Genomic DNA, 25,280 nt, shown 5'->3' with positions numbered 1-25,280 from the left:
CTGTAATTCAGCTTCTCAGGGCAGTTGTTTGGGAAAGCGATCACAAACAAGAAAATGTTTTTGATAAAAATTAAAATTAGGGTTTAGGTTTGCCGCGTATCTTATTGACCAAATTGTGCTTTTTCGTATAATTGGAGAGATTATACCATAGAAAGTGCCAAATTTGTTAATTTTGTTTTATCAAAGGATTAAAACGAAAACATGAAGTAAGTTTACATTTCTGTATTAGATGAAAATGTGGATCTGAAATGATTCTGAAGTTTGTAGTTTCATCACTTGGTTTTCGAGTAAGGTCTTGCAAAACGTATAAATTTGACGTAAGCGCTGTTGGATAATTAAAAAACGTGTGGTATTGCAACATGTCAGTTATAATTTGATATCTCTTACATCAGGTTCAAATATTTGTCCGGTAAGATAACGGCTTACAAAAAGGTTGCGAGTAGGTAATGAAGTATAGTTTATTCACTGAAGTTACACTTACCAGGCTAGCATAAAATAGTACAACGTGTTAAAATATAATACATATGAACAATCGCACCAAGCCAAGTTCTTACTACTATTAATTTCAGATGTTTAATTGCCCTAATTCTAGTACAGTTAACAAAATTCACATACACAAGTAAAAATTTCTTCCAGGTCAAACGAACGTTAATATCAATTTGAACGAAAGTAAAAAATGTACATGACAGCACCACATTAATATGAAGTGGACCTAGTCTAAAGTAGGATGATCTGAACCCAAATGCAATAATTACGTGACTCTAAGGTGAATTATCATCGATGAACCTTGGCAAGTGCTCGATTCTAACTAACAATTACAAAATGACTCAACTATTACCACAAATACTAAGAGAAAATTAAAAAATGCAATAGTCAAACAACTTTCCTTAATATTAAAACATTAAATTAAAAACAAAATAAATTATCTAACACAATGTGACTTTTATTTAAAACGGTAGAAGGCCGGAAAGTTGATTAACACCCTACGGTATACAGAGAAAGTTCAAAGTTATGTACAGTCAGTGCAAGTATGAAAACAACATTCACCTTAAAACGTCTTCCGAATTTAGTAACAATTTCGTTTGGACTGTCACTGTATACGAAATGAAAAACTTAAGGCATGAACGTCCAAAAGATGGCTAGTAAGTAAACTTGCCATATATTGTATATACTTCTAACCCGTTAAAGGAACCGCGATTGCTGACACGAAACGAAAAAAACTGTAACGCAAGTACAGGATGTTCCAAATAAAATCATTCTCCGACATACAAATTCGTTTAGCTAAAGTGGTACGTTTATAAGAAACACTCTGTAAAAAAGGGACCAACCAAGTGCTCCTCCGAACCTCAACACGCCGAACACCCGACCACGCCGGCGACGGTTCAGTCGTCCAGTCCACGTCCTCTAATACTAAGCCGTTTGACAATGTTAAGATTGGCAAGTGAACCCGGTTGGCCGAAAGATGCAACCAAAATAGCACACCCGTTAAGTATGCACAAGAAATTTTATTTTACAGTAGATAATAATGAAGTAACTGTAATAAATATACAATATATTGGAGTTTGGGCATGGTAATGTGAGTAACACCACGCTAAGTCTCTAGGGAGGGTCTCAGAGGACGAACTTGCCCAATACGATGCCTAAGAAGCCCAAAATTACCGCCACAGCCATGTACATTACTGGGATGTTCTGCTGCTGCGCTGGAGGTGCGTATCTGTTGGGCTGAGTCACCCTCGCTCCTGCGGCCAGCTTTAACTGCAGGATCTCCTCTTTGAGTCGGAGGTTCTCTTGCCTCAGCGAACTTTCTTCTTCCCTAAGTTGTTGTACCTAAAAGCAAACACGAACGTCAAGCAAATTCGACGAAAAATTACCAAACCTTCCTTTACCAAACTTCTAATTGAATGTGGTTTTTATAACCGTACGGAAACCGCCCGACGCTTCCGAGAGTTGCTCTTCAAGGTCACCAAATTTAATACTGCCTGATTTACATTATTGCGTTTCATTAGTGATGAAGGTTAAGGTTATGGAAGGCGCAGTTTTCAAACTACGCTAAACGAAATTCAAAGGCGTGAGTTTTGTGTCCAGTAATGATGCAAATTTTGAAATTTGCTTTATTTACTGAATATTTACGACGATTTATTGATCTAAGCAAAAATACATTACATACTTGTGAATTTAATTTAGATAATTTCCTTTTAATTTTTTTTTCACTAAAAATACAAACTGGAGTCTTTTTTCGGTTTAAAAAAAGCAAACTTTGTTGCAATAAATGCATTATGTAACGGAAGCCCAAAAACTAAAAAATGATCTGTGTAATTTCTAGAATGATGTAATTAATTTTGCATTTTTGATTATTAAAAAAACTACCTGATTTTCATTTAAAACGACAACTTTTTTAACATCTCGGATTAACAAACTTATACAGCTTTAAAAATCCAAGATTTAATAAGTATTTTTTTACAGATCTTCAGATTTTTCAACTGATACAATAAAATAGAAACTTTTGCAATTTACTGTGTACAATTCGTCACTAACGAGAATGATTTTTAAAAAATACCTAAACTAGAAAATACAAGTTCATTTTAAATAGCGCTAAAATTACAGCATATGAGATTAGATAAGTAGTTCTGCAATAAATGAAAGTCGTTTATCAAAAAATAGCTACTAAAAAATTCCATTGAGACCGGTTTCTACTTAAATTACATACTGTTTTGAACTTTTTTTTTAATCGCGGAGCTCCAGCTTAGTGCCTTTAGCAACAGCGGTCGCAATTAGTATGATAAGGCGATATCATATGATAAAAAAAGAATTGGGACTCTGTTGGCAGTGAAAAGTAAAAGTTCATTCGTAGATTAGCTCGTACAGCTTTAAAAATGGGTCAGATTTGTCATAACAATTCGATCATAAGAAATCTCTTTGAAAATGTCTTTGCACGGGCAAATCAATGGCTTTTATCACGGGAGAAAAAAAACAGTCAAGGGGGCTATAGGCCAATTTATAGGTTAGGTTAAATTTTGACACAAGATCAAAGAAGAATATTTGCCTTCAGGGGTGAAACACAAACGTGACATGAACCACCTAAAAGTCTAATAATTGACAATTATTATGGTCGTATGAGTTAATCTACGAATGAACCTTTGTCATGTATTGTCAACATTTCTTAATCTCATGTTATTAAATAAAATATTAACGATCTCCACAAACAATGGATTATCTTCACCCATTTACTTTTCGTACAATAGAATAACTCTCCGTTGGTTCTCAATGGTTTCTAATGATTTTGTGTAATAAAGAAGAATATCCAGTAATCAAGTATAATTTCCAATGATATCTTCGCCATTTGAAATTTTATACTGAACCATATTTACAAATATGTTACAAGAATGACACTCACTGTCATTTTATTATCGTTCATTTATGTAGCAAGTTGGATGTTAACTGACATACTGCGCAAACGACTCATAAAAATAAAAACAAAACTAATAAAAATGAAGAAAAACCAATGGAAAAATAATTAACTCATATATTCCTCGTCTATAAAATTTGCATATCTAGTCCAGGAAAAATATTAATTTTCAAAATTACGTAGCTTCAATTGCAGATTATCGAACAAGTGAAAGAAAACGTTGTCCTTTTTACTGCTTCAAGTTATCGATATTTCGTAAAAAGATGTCAGATGAATGGAGGAAATGACCCGATTATGGAACACGCTCTTAATATGGAATAGCGGCAGAGAATAGTTAAGGGTCGTGTCTAGAAATTTCACTCAACATTCTCTCCCTCACCGTACATTTAGTGGTTAACGTGCCCTTATTGGTAAGCCAAAGCAAGGCAAACTTTTCCCACTTAAGCTCTGTAATATTTACGAAAGTAACTTTACTCTATATTTAGACAACGAGTGTTCAAATAAACTTGCGGTTTATATACGCGGTGGTTTTTTTCTCTTTTGAAAAGTAGATCGTCTTTTTAGCTGACAGATCATTTGTTGTGATAAATGACAAATTCAAGTTTTCGGTTCATTTATTACTTCCCCTACTTTTTCAACGTTTTCTGAAATTCGCGTTGATGGTTGTCCACTTCCTGCTTCACGAAATATTTGACAGGTGACGAAGCTACGTCATACGCTAACGAAAACAAAAGTAAGCACCAGGCCACCTGACCGCATTTTTTTTTGAACACACGTTACTTCTGTATGTGGAATGCTCTGCTACAACCCCACGATCTTGACTATCTTGAATTACATATTCTGATCTATAGTAATGATGAGGGAGACAAAGAAAGAATGCAGCTCGTTGCTTGCCAAAATGTGGAGTATTCGCGCAAGCACAATTTGCTGAATTTTTCAAATAATTTTGCTTCCAAATTAAAATTTTTCCTGCTATTGGGACGATTCCGTAATAGATCTATTTGAAAAGTAGTTTTTTTTTCTCAAGTTTTTGCTTATCAAAAAAATATTTTTTTAAAATTTCTTTTTCTCTTTTCTTCCCATTCCTTATAATTAGCGCGAAAGCTCTTGTCAGCGACAAGTTTTACGACCAACAAATCTTACATTTTTTTGAAACGAGGACCGCCTACCACAAGTATTAATATTCACCTCTTCAGCTGCCTTCTGCAATTCAGGATCTACTGCGTTATTTGGTACCGATGCGACGATCGCTTTTGGACTAGCTTTAGTGGGTTCCTCTTGGCTTTCGTTCTGTTCGACTGGCATCTCGAACACGCACTTCAACTTGGAGTCCATCAACTGTTCGGGGCCGATTTCCTTCCATAACTGTTCGAGATTTACGTCTCCGTCTGGTGCGAATAACGTCTGCACCATAAATTTGTGTTTGTTCTTCTCCGCCGGGTCGAACAGGAACGGCTGGAGACTTACTGGAAATATCGACAACCGACTTATTACCTATTCATGGCAACTCCTGGGCGGCACTCACTTGCTATCTCTATCGAAGTGGTCGGCTCTAGGACACCCGAGTTGGGGCGTACGCAGTACTTTTTTGGCGCTGTCGTTTTGATTTTGAACAACACTTTTTTGTCTGACGGGTTCGTTAGTTTCATGTACGAGGTTACTGGAGCGTTGAAGGGCCCTGGAACAGATCCAGACGTTACGAAATGGCATCGCTCGCTACGATAAATTACGCAACATCTTCGAAATACACTTTTTGAGCAAACGTCACTGTTTAGACTACGTAGACGTCACGGCGAAAATTAACACAGGGTTAATGGGTTTTTTATTTTTACGCGGTCATGTTTTTATTATTATACACACATTCATCGCATCCGATCTGTCGAAAATTACACGGAATTGCCAACACCTTCGGCCTGGAATTGCACATTCTACGTTCTGGACAAGTTTTCCGCTAACCACGCAATCCTGCTGAGAATTACCGACATTATACTGTATTTTCTCATTATGCAGAGTTATGGACGCTAAGCTTCTCCCTTTAATATCACACATTTTCCCACATACAAGCACGTCTCCGTGATCATTTCTCCTAATCACCACAGTAGACCGAAGAAATGTATTAAATAAAAGAAATTTATTAACTATGCATATAACGTGTACAAAGATTTGTAGGGATCTTAATCAACACCAGACATTTTTTTTTCCTAACGACCAACAAAAAAATTCTCCCCATTGCCTTTTATTCACAAGTTCGTGGTTCTTTTAAAATAAATAAACAATTTCTAACACGCAACAGTGTACAAATTGCGCCAAGAATTTTTTACAGTGTATCGAGGTAGGTACTTCAGCTGTCATTTGTTATTGGAAGATAAGACAAAAGAAAATATGTGAAGCTATAAATTAGCTCGTGGAAAATGTGGCCTGCAAATAAATTTTCTCGTGTTGACAATAGAGGTAACGTTAAGTAAAGTAAGCAAAGAAAACTAAGGCAAGATTATCAGTGCTAACAAATAATCTCGTAAGTATGCAGAATGGGGTCGTTTACCCCGGTAGTTACTGTTCATAAGAAAATACAGCATGTTTGTGTTGCATAACGCACAGGAAGACTTGAATTTTGTATGTTAGGAAAACAAGAACATGGTAAGAATGTAAAAAAATACAAAATCACAGAGCAATTAAAAAAAAATATCCCTTCTTCCGTTAAGTTGGCATTGAAAACTCGTCAGTCACAAAAAGTGAGGTTATATTTAAACAGCCGATCCGTGATCTGTAACTGTAATCCGTGGTGCCTTCACAATCGACTCTTCAACGCCTGCTTTGAGGATAAATTTAAACGAACACCCGATATAATTTTCAAACATCATTTTTAATGCTTTTCTCAAATGACATCTTAAGTTACTTTTTGTGTCTTCTTTAGTATGTATCAGGTGACTTTTAATGATTGAGACTTCTGGTTATTGGTGGGCCTTGTCATTTGTCAAAGAATTGTCCGTTGATCCCTTTCGAGGTTAAGATTCAAAATTCTAATAAATTGTGATAATGACAATTTGACAGTCAAGTATACCAACATAAAATCGTAACTTTGTTGCCAACCGAACAAAAATATATAATTTCTATTGCCAAAATGTTTGGGAGTTCAAAACCAATTATTTCCTTGTTTTTAGTAGTTTCTCACTCAATAAGTTGTCTATGGAGTGACATTTCAACGTTTAGTCGCACAATCAAACATTATTTCACAACAATAGTTCACAATTAATTGAATTTATCAAACTGATGATGGCATTTATTCACACCATGCGAAGCATTTCATCCATAAAATAGTAGTTTATTTAACGAGTTCGTGTGTAAATTGGGTTTTTTTTGGCATGAGTGGGCCAGTTTAAAACGCGAGTGAAACGAGCGTTTTAAAGGCCCACGAGTGCCAAAAAAGGCCCAATTTACACAGGAACGAGTTGAATACAAGGTTTTTTTGTTCGACGAGCCCCTGAAAGGCTCCAAATAGCTTAAAATCTTTAAAATTAGCTTGGCATTTCATTTTGACAAGTTGTAACATTTATCAAAATCCACTTACCCAGGAGAAATTTCTCAAATTCTGACAGTGTCGAACAAAAAATATGTTTCGATCAATTATTTATGATTGCAGTTTCCAAATTACGTCACCAAACCGAAAGAATATTTCTTACAAATCATTATCGAACGTTATGAATTCAAAGAGCTCGATTCTTTACAGTAACGGGCCTTCAAAAATTGTTTATATGGAGTTGGTTGCGGTTTGGAACACGTTTGTCGTTACTTAATCCACGTAATCCAAAATGAAACGGACGAATGTGAACACGAACGTCAAATCGACGTCAACTGCGTTTTAAATAAACACACGTTCCAAAATGCACAGCCAACTCCAAACGTTCTGAACACCCGTTGCAATCACAAAAATCTTTAACATAGATTCAAAAAGCAAGTTTTTACGTAATAATTTTCAGACTTTTAAACACAAAGTCCCACTTGTTTATTTTTATTTATAAAACAATTCTGGTTTCCACCAATTCAATACCGCGATTTACGTTTGCGTCTTTCTCTAATTGGTCATCTAACAATTTAAATTAGACTTTTTGTTTGTTTTTATACACATTGTACTTATCACAATCACAGCATTGCTCCTGGACAAGATTCTTCACTGTGTTTTTCGGTTTATTTATAAGAACATGCAAACAATTACGTTTTCGCATAAACATCGCTTTAAATAATTTATTCAGACATTTGATTGTTGTATATTGCTTCGAACTCATAACAAATTTTTATTCGATCCTGCACCTAGTACATTCATTTGATTATTTTACATTTACGTCAATAAAAAATGAACGTCAATTAACATCGAGAAACCAGTCATGTGCTTAACCGAATTTCAATCGACAAGTTAATTTTTCTCTTAATTGAAATCTTCACATTTGTTTACATCTGTCGTATACAGACCGACCAAATCAAATAAAATAAAAGACATTCCAACGATGAGGACAAACAGACGGGAGACATTAATTTCCTGAAAGATTTCCCACAACACTATTGATTTAAGGATTGAACAATCTTCCATTTACATCGCAACTAGTGCTGGTAGGAAAATTTCCACCATCTTTTCCGAGAGACGATTCAATTTGGGAAACTCGCATTATTTTATATTATCTGTGCGTGCTCTTGGCTGACGGATTCGATTACGTTTTTGATAAATTGTACCAACGATATCACTCAACTTTATTTATATCGAGAATTGCCTTCTAAAATTATCTTCTCGAAAAATGAAAATGTAATCCACACGTTTTCGCTTGCATTTCCACCGGCGGCGGTTTTCCATCGCTTTTCGCGCCGACTAATTTCCAACAGGCCAGTCGCAAATCACCTGTTGATGATGCAACAACCGCAAAAATCGAATTTTTCCCAACCAAACAGACAAGACAAGTGGTCGCACATTCCCCGATATAATATTTACGAATCGATCACTAGTCCGTTAACACAAATAAATATTCGAATCGCAGATCAAAGACGATCGGAATTCGAACTCGCGAGACCGGGTCAGGTGTTTCGGACGTCTCGACGATCAATCCTCGCTGGCCAGATATCAAAATTAGCTGGCGACTCCCAATTTGAATTAAATAACAGGAAAACTTAAAAATATCGATTCAGTTACTGACCTTCCACCTACTCCGAGACGCATACTTAATTTTTCTTGGCAGGAACAATACCGCAAGCTCCTGATTTTTCGACGATTCTAGAATCTCGATAGATAGATTTTTTAAATCGCGATCATTATCGAGCCCACTTCTTCGTCATGGCCCAGTTAACGCACGTGAAATGCGTTGAGGCAGGTCCTCGCCGTTAAATGGAATGCAAGCCGCACAATGCGATAGGTATTTATTTACCACACTGTTTACCAGTTTACCAAGTGATCACGTCGAGATAAGAGACATTTTCTTGTCATCAAAACGGAATGCACTTATCAAAGCAAAAATAACAATTGTCATCTCGAATGACACCACTTGTGTAGTCTGTCTAAACTTCCAGTGAAAAGTCTACACTCATCACAATTACTGATTGCAACGCAACTGATTGCAACGATTGGATCAGAATTGAGAAGATTTTTTTATTTAATTTTACTGAGAAATGCAATACCAGATAAATAAATTAAAGTAACCTACAAAAGTAAGTGAGATTCTGGCAAAAATTAAACAAAGGAAGTGCTCGCAATGGTTGACAACGTTCAAATTTGAGAGTCACTCTGGGACATTCTTCTTCAATTGGGTCTCCTCAAATCCTAAAGAGTGTGAATCGGAGTTTTCAAAATGGTGTTCTTCAATTGAGAAAAATGAAATAGTCGAGGGGTGCAAGATCAGGCGATCTTGACGGGCGAGACTGACAACTCTCCCGTCAAAAAATTCTGTGTTGTGTTGCTTGCATCGACCCCATCCTGTTTGTGTCATCGTGATACAAATTCAGCCGGACTCCACTTCAGACCTGACCCCCTTTTGTCACCTCCGACTTTTCTCCCTCTCCTAGCAAATCCTTCTAATTCGTGCGGGCCATTATGCAGCCTAGCACGCAATTATCCTTGCACAATAAATTACGTTTAATAGCACCGCTCCCAGCCGTGAGCTTCCTTCGAACTGTTACAACCCCTCGCAAGAATCACCCCGATCGCTTTTCTACGACGGCGGCTCCCACCGCATCTTTGATTCCTCCGTTGTTGTTTGTGCCGTTGCACTTGTTGCTCGCGGTTGTTTATTAAATTTTTTTCCGTCAAGTTACGCCAACAGTTATCGCTTGATTAACATATGTATTTTATTTTGTTGACAAAGATATCGACACACAACGGCCAAATCGAACCACCTGGGAAAATAAACTGTGTATGTATTTTTATGGGACTATATCATTAATGTGGTTCCCAAATTAGCATCCAAACATGCCCACCGTGCATCAATGTATTAATTATTATCCCATCAATCCCACAACGATAATTTCGAGACAATGAAATTTTAGACTCGAGTTATTATGTCGTATAACGTTGACGAGGGGTGGAGGGAAGTCAAACGACGAAAAAAATCCTATTCAATTATTTAAGATGGGACGAGAACAATACGTATATTTTTTCAATCACCTCTTGCTTTTATTCATGAATCAATTTTTATTTCGCCGGGTGGAAAAGTCGCAGAAAAAAAATCTCAAGGAAGTCAATTTTGCGTCCATATCGGAGACCCACACGAAATACAAAAAAATCTCTTATTGAAATTTAATAATTTGCTTCATCCGCGAGCTCAATAATGGGAATGTTTGCGCAATAGTTCGGTTACTTTTGGCATTTTTGTTCGACAATAGAGACCTCGCGTGTGTTGTGCCACCTGACGTCACGGGGGTTGTTTTATTACAAACTACAACTCTGAATTTAAACAGCCATAACGGGTGTTCCACTACACAGAACAGCAGCAGCACGTGAAATGTCTTTACTTTTTTCTTGTTATCCGCACAAAGATTTTGGTGGAGATTTATTTGGTGACTTACTCAACACGGCAACATTTATTGCAAACCTCGCTGTTCGCTCCAAAATCAATCAAATACCGACTAATACTAAATTAAAATTCTAATTATCCCATCGATCTGCAGAGAACTGGAGTGTATTAAATGTCATCTTTGTGTCAGTTCGTGGTGATATTTGTCATGCCACGAGAACTCATTCAAGAATTGCAAAATAATTCTTCAAGTTATTTCCTTTTTGTGCAATACATTATGCGCAAGTGACACGTGTCCATAACAATAATAAAGCCTCATGTAGGTAAATGGCGTAACGAGAAAATAATCATTTGTTGTGCGTTGTTAACTAATTGCTGGATAATAATAGTAATAACGACGCGCTGATAATTCGCGTTATTATCCATTCAAATTCGGCAAAAAACGACCGAATCACTAATTGAATTCAACTAACGACATCGTCATAAACTCGGAACGAATGCATTGTTTCGTTTTTTTTTTTTAATTCCCGTTGAACTGACGTTGAAGAATTGTGCTGGAAAGTTCAAGTAGGTGCATTAAAATAAAATCCATATTGTTTTCCGCGAGGCAAGGAAATGCTGCTGTTGTTGCGACACAAAAGGAAATTTACAACATCGTAACCTCGTCCGCGCCGATCTTTCTTCCATCCGTCTTCGTACGTGGAAAACCGTGGACATTACACTTTCTCTTCGGCTCCATAAATCGCCAACATCTGCTACGTTTTCTGTTAATTGTAATTGGTCAAAATTCGGAGTGGACCGAACGACGCGGCCACATCAGACAATCTTGAACTTTCGGTCGATTATTTCTGTTTTGCAGTGGAAATAAACGATGCCAAACGGTGAAAGAATCACCGAAATAAATCACGACTTATTTTTGATAATTCGATGATCTTGAAGTTACGTCAACTGGTACCGTTTCAGGTTCGCCTCTCGAGATTAGCATGCATGGGGGCGGCTTCGTGGGGGCCCCAGATGAACGTCCTTTTGTCGGGCGCAACAATTAAACTCGGGAATTATGACTCGCGATATTTATGCAGGCGGCTCGAGCCTTCATTTGCATCCCGGATGGGATTTTAATCTTCATTATCTCCAAGAAAAATTTCCCCCACATTGGCACTTTCGATTCTTCATCAAGACCCAGCTCGATCCGACCCATTATGATTTATTATGATGCAGTTCTATATTTAGTTCCTGATCTGATCAGAAATTCAGGCGATCCAACTGACTCCAGACGAACAAATTCAGACTGTCACTGCACACCTGTCAGTTTTAGCTACACCTTTCATCCTGTACAAGTGGGCAACGCTACCAGGTGTTCCCTCAATCATTCAAATCGAATCTAGTTGGTGAAAACAGCAACTTTCGCAAAGAATCAACCACCACATGTTACTCTCTTCAAAAAACAAGTCCACGTTAATTTATTAACTCGTCTGGATCCTGTCAAATTTTAATCCGCTCCACATCAGTGCCCCTTTTATTTTTAATGTCTTGAGGGTGCCCCTTCTGAAATCTTAATAGACGATCCTCGACAATAAAAAATTCTAATTGGTCCCTGGGTGAAGCGCCGAGATGCTCGTTGAGGCATCACTTGTTGAAACGGAACTGGATGGTCAACGCCGACGTGGAATTTTTGGCGGCAAGAACAAAACGTGAATGTGACAACGAACATCAGAGTACTTCGGCCGCAAAGTATTGATCTTCGCAACACGACCGGTGTTACGCTTAAGTGGTAGGAAAATCGTTAAAACTTAAAAAATGAACCACTAATTGACTATTGGGCCGCTGATCAATACCGACCCCTGAAAAAATTATTTAACCCTTTCGCGGCAGATGTTACTAAATGGCTGCATCGAAGAATTGATAATTAATGCGGCAACAGCTGTGATAATTTTCGTTTCGTTAGTGAGATTCCGATTTTGCTCATCCTCGTCACGGTGGTACAGTAGAACCCCGATTATCCGGGCCCCGGTTATCCGGAAGTCCGTGTTATCCGGAAACAAAATCGATTTTAAAAATTCCGTTTTATCCGGAAGAATTTAGTTCCAAACTCCGTTTAATCCGGAATTGGCCTTGTTTTGTTGAGATTCTCAAAAGCGATAAAAATATCAGAGGTTTTTAAATTCATGTGGAGCCGAACTCCCTACCCCTTAATGAGGCAAATAATGCATTTAGTTTTTTTTTCTTCATGCTTGGAGTTGGAGTATCATCTTCCTCTATCAAACAAACATCTTTGACGTCTCAGAATAATTTTTTAATGAACACATATCTAAGTATGTATGTACAGATGTACTTATATCTAACTCAATAAATGTTAATATGAAGATCATGATTTCATTAATATAAAGATATTACATTAAAATTTTCGGATTATCCGGAATTTCGCTTAATCCGAAAGGAGTCAGGTCCACATTAGGCCGGATAATCGGGGTTCTACTGTATTTAATTATTTGGACTGCACCGAGACGTGGACGGGTTATGGGGTGAAAAGATTCTTTCAATGAGATGTTTCAAGAAAACTGGTGGGACGTCAACAGTCGGTTGAATGAGTTTACAAACAAAATCCATCAAAAAGACATTTGGTGTAATGCCCCACTTTCCAGATTCATATCAATATCTTCACCCTCGTCTTTGATGGCTTAATCCGCTACGCTGTTCAGATATTTTTACTCTTGTACAAGAGAATTTAGAAAAACTGGTTCACTAGTGTTCATTGGGGAAAAAGTGCGTTGCAAGCGCGTCTGTCCATTGATATCGTAATGCAGTATAATGCAGTTTGATACGTTTGGTGATCATTTTCAATGGTAAGTTGTGGTGGATAATTTTGATCAAGAATGATCTGTCAGAACGAGACGGTCGCGATTTAGCGGCTAGTTCGCGTTGAAAATATGCGATAGGTGGAAGCGACTTATATTTAGGCAACTAAAAATATTGTCATCTGTGTGAAATTTGTGTCAAGAGCACCTCCGTACAGCAGGCGTGATACATGTTGATACATGACAACGCTTTTGTAAGGTTTCAGTTGGATTTCCTGGCGTGGCGTTTGACTGGACAACCCCAACAAGTCGCCAGATAACCCTCCAGCCCTCGGGTATATTGTTGACAGGGCCACTCGGCGTGTTCGCATCGTCGTCGTCTGTCACGAAGTGCACGATTAGGTACTACGGCAAAGTGCGTTAAAAGAGCGGCGTGGGGCCCGCGGTAATTGCGGCCGTGGGGCCACGCGTCCCGCGGCGGTGGTCGGGGGTGGCCCCCGAGCACGTCGAAATCTTGAAATAGACTCCTTGGGCCAGAGCTTGGAAGTCGAGTATTTGTTATTGGCGGATCGTGGAATAGGTCAATATAACGCTCGGAGATGCTCACCTCGAAATCGGAGCTCGTTCTGGGGTTCGATGTTTAGGACCTGGTCGGGCTTCGCCATCCTTTTAACCTAACACTTGAATATCCACCAAAAACAACTACAAACTCAATTTTTTTACACACTTTACGGTGACAGATCCCGGTTATGCTGCACTTTCTGACAGCTAACGCGCACGCGCGCGATTTAAGATGGCTGCGTGTACCTCCAGCGGTGACATCATCGTCCAACGATCAAAAATTCAAATCGGGACGGGTTGGACTACTCGCCGACAGGGGGCGACCACCGGCGAGTTTGCGGTTATTCTGACGATTAAAAATACAGGAAACGTGAATATTTCAACGCGGGGCTCGAAGATTGTACAAAATCGAATTTGAAACAGGACATGTTTGGAGATTTATTTTTAAAGATCTTTTACGTGAATAACAAATGAACGCGATTCGTGGAAAGTTTCAAGTGTGGCGACACTGATTGTTTAAAATGGCGTATGACAAGTGCAAAACATTTCAAATCAGTTTTGAAGTGGGAAAAGGATCAGAATCTTGATAAGTCGCTGGTGAGTACAAGCAGTTGTTGTTGAGTGCGTTATCTCTGAAATTTAGACTTTCTTATTTAGGTACTGAGATTTTTCATCCCCAGACTCTTGTCTTCACTGGAAACTAGAACAAATTTTCAGTTTTCAGTCTGTGTTTAAAATATATGTTAATAATATCTATAATTTCCCCTTTCCTGAAGAGTTAATTTATAAAACACACGAATGAGATTGCTTTTTCCTTTTTTCATACAATTTTTTTCAAAATCGGTGCATCCGAGTACACTGAAAGATGTATTTTTTTTCTAGCTTAGAACATTATTGATTTAAATGTGATCGTTAAACCATTGCAACACTTTAAAGTCAGATAAATCGCAATTATCTTACAATTAGCCAACCCTCGTTTAGCTGCATTTGCGTTGCAGCTAAAATCAAGATAAGGCAAGAGTTGCAGCCAGTGCCGGTTTTAGGATTAATTCGCCCCTAGGCAACATTTTAGTGCGCCCCTCAGAACAAAACAAGAGAATCACGGAAATAAATGAAAATCATCTTTAACTTTTTTATTTTTTATCATTTTAAAGAAAAACAAGAATAAACAAATAAAATTCAAATTCTAAACAAAATATGTACCTAATGTAATACAGGCTCGCTGAAAAGTATGGATACAGCTAAATATATTCAGAACGATTTAGCACAGCTCGTTGAAATTTGGCATACAATTATAAGTGTTTAAATTCTATCATTTGAGATTTTTTTCACTTTTCTAACATTTATTTTGAAGATGTAAGGCTAACTTATTTTTTTTAAATGGCACGGGGAGTCAAATTTAATATTTTTGAAAAGAGTATTTTTTATAAATATACTAATGCAACACATGTCCACATCGCCGCCATTTTGAAAATCTTTTTAGCATTAAAAATTATGTATTATCGCGTTTAAACTTTTTTTTATTAAAATGTATTCTGTTTCAGTTAAATGTCTTATTTTTACACTTATTATTGACTTTTATTTATTTTTTGGTCAACATTTGGCGGTGAAGAACTGACTATAGCTAAAGACCACATTTCCAAGGCTAACTAAATTTTACATTTTTTCAAATTTTTTAATTCGATAATTTTTTATAATGTTTAGATTAAAATAAGATATCCATGTGTTACATCACTAAATCCACACAAAAAATACTACTTTTAAAGATATTAAATTTGACCCCCATCCCATTTAAAAAAATCTAATTAACCTTGTATCTTCAAAATAAACGATGTTAGAAAACTGAACAAAATTCCAGATAGAATTTTAACATTTCTAACTACATATGTGCCAAATTTCAACGAGTTCTGCTAAATGATTCTGAAAATATTTAGCTGTGTCCATACTTTTTATCGACCTGTATGTATCTACATTGTAGAGCCGAAAATACTGCACTAAAAAAAGATCCAAAACATTTCCTTTTCAAAGTTGTGCCGAAACCGACGACGATGGCCATTGTCGGTCATAAATTTACCCTAATTTATTTTATGATATCCAACCCATCTGGCACTTTTCTCTTGCTGACGCGTTGTTGTCGATTTCCGTAACAAATTATTTATATTATTTATAATTTGTTTTAAAAGCACGATCGGCCGGGGGCCCCTTTTCTTCTGGCGCCCCTAGGCAATTGCCTATGATGCCTAGTGGTAAAACCAGCACTGGTTGCAGCAGTTTCATCGATACGAAATAATTCACTGAATGCGCACACAAATAAATTCGGCAATGAAACAGTTATTTTAATTAATCAGGCTCGATTGTAAAGGCTACGACCTAATAAATATTTTTTTAAGTGTGCAGATTTGTTTGCGATAAGTTTATTCGAGTATTTCCTTCAAGAAACTTAATCCAATCGAATCGCAGCAAAATTTGAATTTCAGCCAATGACAAACAAATTACAAATTCTCGCATTAGTGCAATTATCAGTAATTGCACCGATGCAGTTTTGGATATGCTTGTCATTGGTTGTCAAATTTGGGAGCGGTCTGATTGGATAAAATTTTTTGGAAGACATTGATGTGAAATGTCGCCGAAAAAATCTGCCAATGAGTTTCAAATTACCATTATTTTCCAGTCTAGACCATTTAGCGAAAATTTTGATAAAAGACCCAATATAGTTATTTTTATATTAAGTGCGTGAAGCGAGTGTTTTTCGTGCATGAAAAGGTCATGTGAGCTCGTTTAAGAAACATAAATCTCCTGTTAATCAAAACGCATTTTCTCTTTCATGGCTTGCAGTTATTTGCAAAAACAATTCAATGGATGATACGCTCCCTTGTTCTGTTATTTTTGCAATTTGATTTTCCTCGACGAGATTTGAAACGGCAGCGCAGCGATTTGAATGATTAGTAATTTTTCGTTTTTTGATCTCAAATCATATTTCCGTTTTCGTTTTTAACCAAGGGATAGGGGACAGTAAAAAAATCTAGTTTAATATTTTTTTTGCCAGCAAAAATTCGGAGTTAAAAAAACAATTTTCTTGGGACAATACTCTTACTGAATTTTTAGATCATCTTACGATACATTCTAAAATAAGGATTAGATGTCAAGAAGTCTCCTAAAAAATGAAAAATTAATTAATATTTACCGCAGTGGACATTTATATGGGTTAACCAAATTTGGATTTAACTATTTCTTCACTGCTAGGAACTTATCACCAACTCTCCATGCTCTTTACTTCATGCGAACTTGTACAAAGCAATGTGGTACCTAAAATTTTCTTTGAAAACCCTTGAAGTTTTTTCCTCCCAGTCCCAGAAGTCAGAAGTTAATAACTTTGTCTAATTCTTCCAATGTTAAATTAGAAGAACTAGTTTTTCTTTTTTCCGGGTTCCACTACAACTGCTTCCTTTTTCCGTCGCGGGCTCTCCTGGCGTTTAGAAAGAAATAGCATCTCGGAACGGATCAAACAATATTCAATTTTTCTTTGTAATCTTCTTCGTTTCGTTTTTTCATATTGGAATAAAATTCCTTCATGGTAGTTCAGCTGCAAAAGGACTCAAAGCATCTCCAGGTGTGATTTTGCTTCCTTTTAGCTGGTGGTAAATCTTCGATATGTATTTTGATCATTCACACTGAAATAATTTTCTCCCAAGCATTTATAACTGGTAGGTACTTCGTTTCCCAGAATTTATAAGCAAAATTCGTTTTTACCTTAAATAAACATAATAGCTGTATCTAAGCAACAAACTATGCATTGCTCACCGGATTTTTAACATTAATAAACAAATTGTTCATTGATTTTCCATGATTAACAAAAACGGATATTGATGTTGATACGTATTTTCTTTGAGAAATATTATCTTTACACTAAGGGTAGTTGTAATACACAATTTTAGTCACTCTATGACCCACCCAAAATTTGACACAAATTGCCAGAAATTCAAAATTTATTTTGACAAAGCTATCGTAGATATTTTTTTTCTAATTATCCTCTTACTGTCACTCTTTTACCCCAAAGACTTGTTTCAAAAAGAGAAATGCCACCTTTGGTGAGTTAATTTATCAAACACATGAGTGATTTTGGTTTTACATTTATTTTTCTTATATATAACCAATCAAGAATCTACATTTTCGATATTAATTTTTAGAAGTGAAGTAAAGGGTACCGAAAACATCTGCTTTTTTGTGGTCAGGAACATTAATTATTTAAATGTGGTCGTTAAACCGTCGCAGAAACACTTTAAAGTCAGTTAAATTACAATTATCTTACAATTACACAACTCTCGTTTAACCGCATTTGAATGCATTTGCGGTGCAGTCAAAATCAAGATAGAGGAAGCGCTGCAGCAGTCCCATCGATACGAAATAATTCAATGCAAGCGCTTACAAATGGAACCGACCGCGAAACATTTATTTTAATTAATCTCACTCAAATGTAAATTTCTGCGACCTAATAATTAGTTTTTTAAGTATGCAGATTCGTTCGTGATAAGTTTCTACGATAAAATTTAAAAAATACAGGAACATAGTTTCGGCTAGCTGATCTGATCGACCAAGTTAATTACATAATTTTCTCTTGACTACCCTAATTCCTAATTCCAATTTGCATTTTAATTTTATCACGTGTCTACCGATTTACTCGGGTATTTGTGGTTTTGAAACAAGCAACATATCAAGTTAATTTCGTCTTGTCGGAAAGATTTCTTATTTAGTTCCCTCTCAACTGTAGCTATGAATCAGTTTCTTTTTTGGCATTTTATTCGGATGTAGCACGTAAACATGGCTAATAATTTTCCGGTGTCGTATGACAACGAGCTTTTTTGCAATTCCGATTTGATTAAAAGTGGAGGTGTGTAAAACTAATTTCGCATCCACACCCCAAGTAAATTGAAAATGTTTCTGGGGATGCGAGGGATAAAATTACATCTTTGCTTAGTCCGGGAAATGAATTATCGCAACTCCATAACAAACGCGAACTTATCCCGCCCCCGGGTACGTTATAATTGCATCGCGACTTAACTTTGTAGCAGTTGATTATTGCAGTTAGATATCAATGTGCAATCTACATAATAAGTTAGTTATCTTAGCCTGTGTTAATTGGAAACACGCCTTTGATGTTGTTTAATGCAAGCGGGAGATGGTATAAGGGTTTGCAGTAAAACACAAATCCACTAAAGAGGCGCCTCCCAAGTCATCCGGTTTAAACGTCAAGGACTAAAGTCACTTTTAACTCAAGGGTTAGCTTTAAAGCAGGCGACTTGAAAATATTGAAGTCGTTAACAAGAAGTCAGTTGCAAGATAATTTTTAAAATTGTGACGAAGTGAAATGACCTAAACAAAGTCGAGTATTTAGTCTACAAATATCGAGCGATCAAATTAATTTGTAATCGAGTCATCCATGGATTTGGAACCGTATGTCTTTTGCGATTGATATGTCGAGATCTAACCTGTGTTTCAAGCTGTGTTAATTGGATCGTGGAGTTCAAGTAACGACATACGATTTCGGATTCATGGATAACTCGATTACAAATTAATTTGATCGCTCTTTACAAGGAGAATGCGAAAGACAATATTACAATGGAAACGATATTTATTCACCAAATATCAACACGTCTACTTTGAGTATGGATCGATTCCTCTGAAAACTAAACTAATTTCGCTCAAAGAAGCACTTTGTGAAAAACATGTTTTTATATGTTAAGAATTAATTAATATTGTAAGGATGTAATTTATTTTCTTTAGAATAAAAAAGGAACAAATTTTTATATTTCAATAACCTTTCATACATTGTATCTATCAACAAACAGTTAGGGAAACATTTTTATCATTAATTAATTATTATTGAAATGCCATTTCAAAAATTCATGCACTTCTCTTCAAAAATAACCCAAAATATGTTGATTACAAAATTTCAAAAATACGATTTTTGACTCAATCAATAAGAAAACTGAAACTCAGTATACTGCGCTATTTTGTTTAATTTAGGCAAGATAAACATAAACACAAAGATTATTTAAAAGAGACTGATTTTTGCTTTCTTCCGTGAGGAAAAGAAATAAATGGTGAGACTTTAAATATATCATCCTACAGGGTTCATAGTTATTTACAGTAAGAGTGAGGAAGGCAAAGCTTTTGTTTACGCGAATTGCGGACGATGCAATTCAAGTGAACGAAAGCGGCCTTACTCTCGAGTGCTGGATTTGGTTCGATTCCTCCTTAGAAAGTGAGTCTGTAACTTTGTATTCGAAATTATAAAAATAGATCACATTTTTGGACGAATCTTTTGCTATGCAAAAAAATAAAATAAAAAATAAGTTCTGTAACGTCAATAAAGTGGTTGTGTGCACGTTGTGGAAATTGTGGATGATGAAGAGCATATGTCCTTGATGATGTCCTGGAAAAGGCAAGTGCGGCGAGGTACCAAGTGATGCCCAAAAAATAAAAATTACGTTATCAGAAAAAATTAGATTTTGTAACACCTCGCCAAGCACACCACCTTGGTCATCTCGCTTGAGGCCGAGACGAGGCAGTCGGCACGAAAACAGAGACGTGTAAAGACGCAGTCCGAGCACAGTATTCCGAATTATTAGTGTATTTTTTTTCATAATAAAGCCCATGTTAAATTTCGGTCAGTGTTTAAAGTGAATTTTCGCCGCTGATCCTCGGAACAAACCCCTCCCGACCTTAGGGGAAGAAAACATCCCCTCACAAATTGACGCCCAACGTTGTGCCCAGTTTCAAGTGAAAATTCTAAATTCACCATGCCGAACGGAGGACACGGATTGGATTCCGCAAGAGGTGCAGAAGAAACGGCCCCTGCAGTAAGCAACATTACCTTGACCAACGCCCAGTTCCGAGAATTACTCGAAGCAGTCACGACGTCAGCAACTGCAGCTGCGACTCGCCAGAATTCCGAGAACCACAACGAAACGTTCCAAGGTAGCTCCACACATCAGGTAGGCTCGTTCACAAATTGCAGCCATCGCTTTGACGGAAGCCCCTCCGCCGACGTAGAAGCTTTTATCAACTGCATTCTAGTGTTTAAAGATTGCGCAAACGTTTCCGACGCGAACGCATTAAAAGGTTTCGCGATACTACTAACCGATTTGGCCGCCACGTGGTGGAACGGAATCAAACATAGTATAGAAACTTTCGATGACGCCGTTAACCGTTTACGTAATGCTTTCGGAAGAAAGAAACCAGCACACCAGATTTTCCGTGAAATTTTCGCGACGGAACAGAATGCCAAGAAAACAGACATATTCATTTGCGAGACTCGGTCCCTTTTCGCACAACTGCCGTACCGAATTTCCGATGAAATGCAAATTGACATGATCTTTGGATTATTGTCGCTCAAAATTCGAAAACGACTCGCGCGCAACTCGATCCGCACATTCGATGAATTGCTCCAAAAAGCAAGAGAAGCCGAAGAAACCTTCGAAGAAGAAGAACGAGAAAGACTTGAAGTGAAGACAAGCCACACACCACAAACGGATGATAAGCAAAAACGTCCCGAGAGACCACGATGCTTATATTGCAAAAAGTTTGGACATGAAAAGAAAGAATGCCGAAAATGGAAACGAGACTCTGACGTGCAAAATTCCCAGAAAGTCTCCGATGACCAGAAAGTGAAGGCCGAAGCGTCTGACGACAAGCCTACAATCTCATGTTACGGATGTGGTGCACCAGGTGTCATAAAAAGCAATTGTGCAAACTGCAGAGCGAAATCCCAGTCTTCAGCACAATCACTCGATATCTTTTCTGTTGAACCAGAGTTGAATATGCGTCCAGTGCGACCCAGAGAAAGACCATTGCTCTTAGTCAACATATGCAACTTTGACGGGTATGCCTACGTAGATACATGTGCGAAACAAAGTGTCGCAGGATACCGTCTGTACCAGAAAATGAAATCGATCAAACAAGAATTTTTGTCAACGACAATGAAGGTCACATTAGCTGATGGTGTTGCAAAGTCAAAAGAAGTACTCTACACCACGGTAACGGTCAAGGTCGAAAGTCGTCACATACCGATCACCTTCATCGTGTTTCCCGATGCCAAGGACAACGACACATTGTTAGGCGTCGACTTCGTCGAAGATGCAAAAATCATCATCGATGTTCCGAACAAAAAATGGCAATTTTCCGACGATCTTGAAAAGGCTTACGATCTGAAATTCGAGAACTCGTTCAAGGAAAAGATAGAAAGAAATCTCAAAGTTTTCTCTGTCGAACCTCTCCGAAATAACGAAGGCACCACACTGAGTCAAGAAGAGAAGGGAACTCTCAACCGACTGTTAAGCGAATACGACGAAATTTTCGGACCAAGTCAAGTTCCGACGCCTTTCGCTGAACACAAAATTGATACTGGACGAAGTGCACCCATTGCCATGCCTGCATATCAAATGACAAAGCAAAGGAAAGAGATTCTGAAAAATGAAATAGAGAAGATGTTGAAAGATGACGTAATCGAACCGTGCGAATCACCATGGGCATCACCTGTAGTGTTAGTTCCCAAAAACGACAACAGCTGGAGAGTGTGTATCGATTACAGGAAACTAAACTCAGTGACCAAAGCTGACAAGTACCCACTACCGCGAATCGAAGAGTTACTGCATCTGGCCAAACAAACGCTGTACATGACCACGATCGACTTGAAGTCAGGTTATTGGCAGATTTCAGTGCGCGAATCCGATCGCGATAAAACGTGCTTCACCTCACCGTTTGGAACATTCCGATTCAAACGAATGCCATTTGGACTGAAGAACTCTGGTGCGACGTTCCAAAGACTCATCGATCGTTTCCGGAACGGACTGAATGACATTGCCATTTTGGCCTACTTAGATGATCTAATCATCGTGTCGCCATCTTTTGAGAAGCACATCAGTGATCTCAAACAAGTGTTCGAAAGGCTAAAACATTTCGGTTTACGCGCTAATCGAAGTAAATGTTGTTTTGCTCGCGAGAGTATAAACTATCTTGGCCACGTGATAACCAAAGACGGAATCCGAGTGAACCCGCTCAAAGTGGAAGCCATCGTGAAGATGATCCCTCCAAACAATGTCAAAAAACTGAAATCATTCATTCAGATGTGTTCTTGGTTTCGCAGGTTTGTACCAGATTTTTCTGACGTTGCTCAACCACTGACGGATCTCTTGAAGAAAAATGCCACATGGAATTGGTCGACCCGACAACAAGCCGCCTTTGACGATTTGAAGAAGTTTCTTACAACCGCCCCAGTTTTGCGACAAGCTGACGAAACGCTGCCCTTCAAGATTCGGACGGATGCTAGCAACTACGCGTTGGGAGCTGTTTTGCTCCAGGGGGAGGGCCCTGAGGAGAAACCAATTGAATATGCGAGCCGATTACTGACGCCTAGCGAGAGGAACTACGACACTACCCAACGAGAAGCACTTGCCGTAGTGTGGGCCTGCAAGAAGTTCCGTGGTTACATAGAAGGCAACGAAGTCATCGTCTCCTCCGATCATCAGCCTCTCAGGTGGTTGATGTCTCTCCAGTCACCAACGGGAAGATTGGCCCGGTGGGCTCTTTCGTTGCAGCCTTACGACATCAAAGTAAACTACATTCCTGGCAGATCAAACGTTCTAGCAGATATCCTTTCCCGTCCTACCATTCCCGATGAAACCGATCAATCCTGCGAGCTGTGTCCCGTCGAGATTGAGTATCCACGTCTTGCAGCCCGAGACATGAGGAAGATGCAGTATGATGATGCCGAGGTTAGGAAGATCATCGACAGCCTCGAAGGAAGAGATGAAGTGAATTGCTCAAATTGGATGGATCGTGGATTCATAATGAACAACGGAATCTTATACCGCTATGACCCTGACGACGACCAAACGAATGCCCAATTGGTCATTCCAGAGCGTGAAAGAATGACAATTTTCAAGGAAAACCATGACAGTCCCGATGCCGGTCACTACGGAGTAGAGAAGACGGTCCAGAAAATCGCCGCGAAGTATTATTGGCCTGGTATGAGGCACGACATATCCAAGTATGTCAAAGGTTGCCTGAAGTGTCAGCGTTACAAGAGCAGCAACCTAAAGCCCGAAGGTTTGTTGAGAACACCGCCGCCCTATCAAAGATTCGAGACCCTTGCCGTTGATTTATTTGGCCCGTTACCTCAGTCACCTGAAGGGTATAGATGGATACTGATGGTAGAAGACGTAGCAAGCAAGTGGATTGAGCCATTTCCGCTGAAAGAAGCCACCTCTGTCGCATGCGCTCGAAAGTTGATTGACGAAGTGTTCCTGCGATATGGTTTCCCCCGCAAGATGATTTCCGACAACGGAACTCAATTCGTCAGTGGTGTAATGCAGTACGTCGCTGAGTGCTTCGGAGTCAGTCAAAGCGTCATTCCAGTCTACCATCCCGAAGCGAACCCAGTTGAACGCAAGAATAAAGATTTGAAGACTCAGTTAGCCATGTTGGTAGAGGATCACCATGATCTGTGGGTCGATAAACTTCCGTCGATTCGATTCGCAATGAACTCTGCAAGATCGATTTCTACCGGTTTCACCCCCGCTTATCTGACCTTTGCCCGAGAGCTGCGCGCTGAGGGAGAAGTTCGAAGAGATTTACGTGCCGTGGTCCAGAACGAAAATTTCGTCCCAGAAGTCACGCCGTATTTGTTAAAAGTCGCCCAGGTTTTGGAGGATGCTCGAGAGACCCTCCAGAATTCCCAAGACAGAACCAAAGAACAAGCCGACAGGAAAAGGAGACCTCATCATGAATACAAGGAAGGGGACATGGTCCTGGTTAAGACACATTTTCTGAGCAACGCTGCTGCCGGCAAGACGTCGAAGTTTTATCCCAAGAGAGACGGCCCCTACCTAGTAACGAAAAGAACCTCACCCGTTTCCTGCGAAATTGCTTCCCTCACCAATCCAGAGGTCCCACTCGGAAAATACCACGTTTCTGATCTTACTCTGTTTAGACCCGATCCAAGTGGAGAGGTCCCTCAGCCCACACGACTCGTCCGACCCAGAGGACGACCCAAAAGGTTTCCTGGAGCCGCCTCAGTACAACCCGTCGACTCCAGAGGGGGAGTCTGTAACACCTCGCCAAGCACACCACCTTGGTCATCTCGCTTGAGGCCGAGACGAGGCAGTCGGCACGAAAACAGAGACGTGTAAAGACGCAGTCCGAGCACAGTATTCCGAATTATTAGTGTATTTTTTTTCATAATAAAGCCCATGTTAAATTTCGGTCAGTGTTTAAAGTGAATTTTCGCCGCTGATCCTCGGAACAAACCCCTCCCGACCTTAGGGGAAGAAAACATCCCCTCACAATTTTTTTTTAAATTATACGTGAATGAAAACCAGTGAGTTAAAGACAGTGAGCGAAAAACGATAAGCGAAAGTGAAGTGAACGAAAGAGAAACCTTGACCCACTGATAACTATGGATACAGAATCATTTTCCAGGGAAGTATCGAACAAAATATGGTTTTTAAGTTTCCTAAGCAGCCTTAAATT

General features: G+C 38.5%; 1 protein-coding gene across 3 annotated transcripts; it reads right to left on the bottom strand.

Moving 5' to 3' along the window:
* Positions 1 to 350: 350 nt before the first annotated feature.
* On the bottom strand, positions 351 to 13,983 carry Vap33 (VAMP-associated protein 33kDa). Of its 3 annotated transcripts, none has more exons than XM_069051528.1 (4): positions 13,798 to 13,983; positions 4,932 to 5,084; positions 4,550 to 4,872; positions 351 to 1,827 (listed from the first exon to the last, which is right to left on the bottom strand). In XM_069051528.1, exons 1-4 carry the CDS (start codon positions 13,853 to 13,855, stop codon positions 1,612 to 1,614), a joined length of 750 nt encoding a protein of 249 aa, XP_068907629.1. In that variant the 5' UTR covers positions 13,856 to 13,983; the 3' UTR covers positions 351 to 1,611. The 3 variants fall into 3 exon arrangements, with proteins under 3 accessions (XP_068907629.1, XP_068907633.1, XP_068907643.1); XM_069051532.1 differs by having other exon boundaries at positions 4,595 to 4,872; positions 13,798 to 13,981; XM_069051542.1 differs by lacking the exon at positions 13,798 to 13,983 and adding an exon at positions 8,587 to 8,610.
* Positions 13,984 to 25,280: the final 11,297 nt, after the last annotated feature.

The sequence above is a fragment of the Tenebrio molitor genome, chromosome 1, assembly GCF_963966145.1.
Source record: "Tenebrio molitor chromosome 1, icTenMoli1.1, whole genome shotgun sequence".
Lineage (NCBI taxonomy): Eukaryota > Metazoa > Arthropoda > Insecta > Coleoptera > Tenebrionidae > Tenebrio > Tenebrio molitor.
The sequence above is the reverse complement of the archived record's forward strand: the minus strand, read 5'-3'. Positions and strand labels throughout refer to the sequence as shown.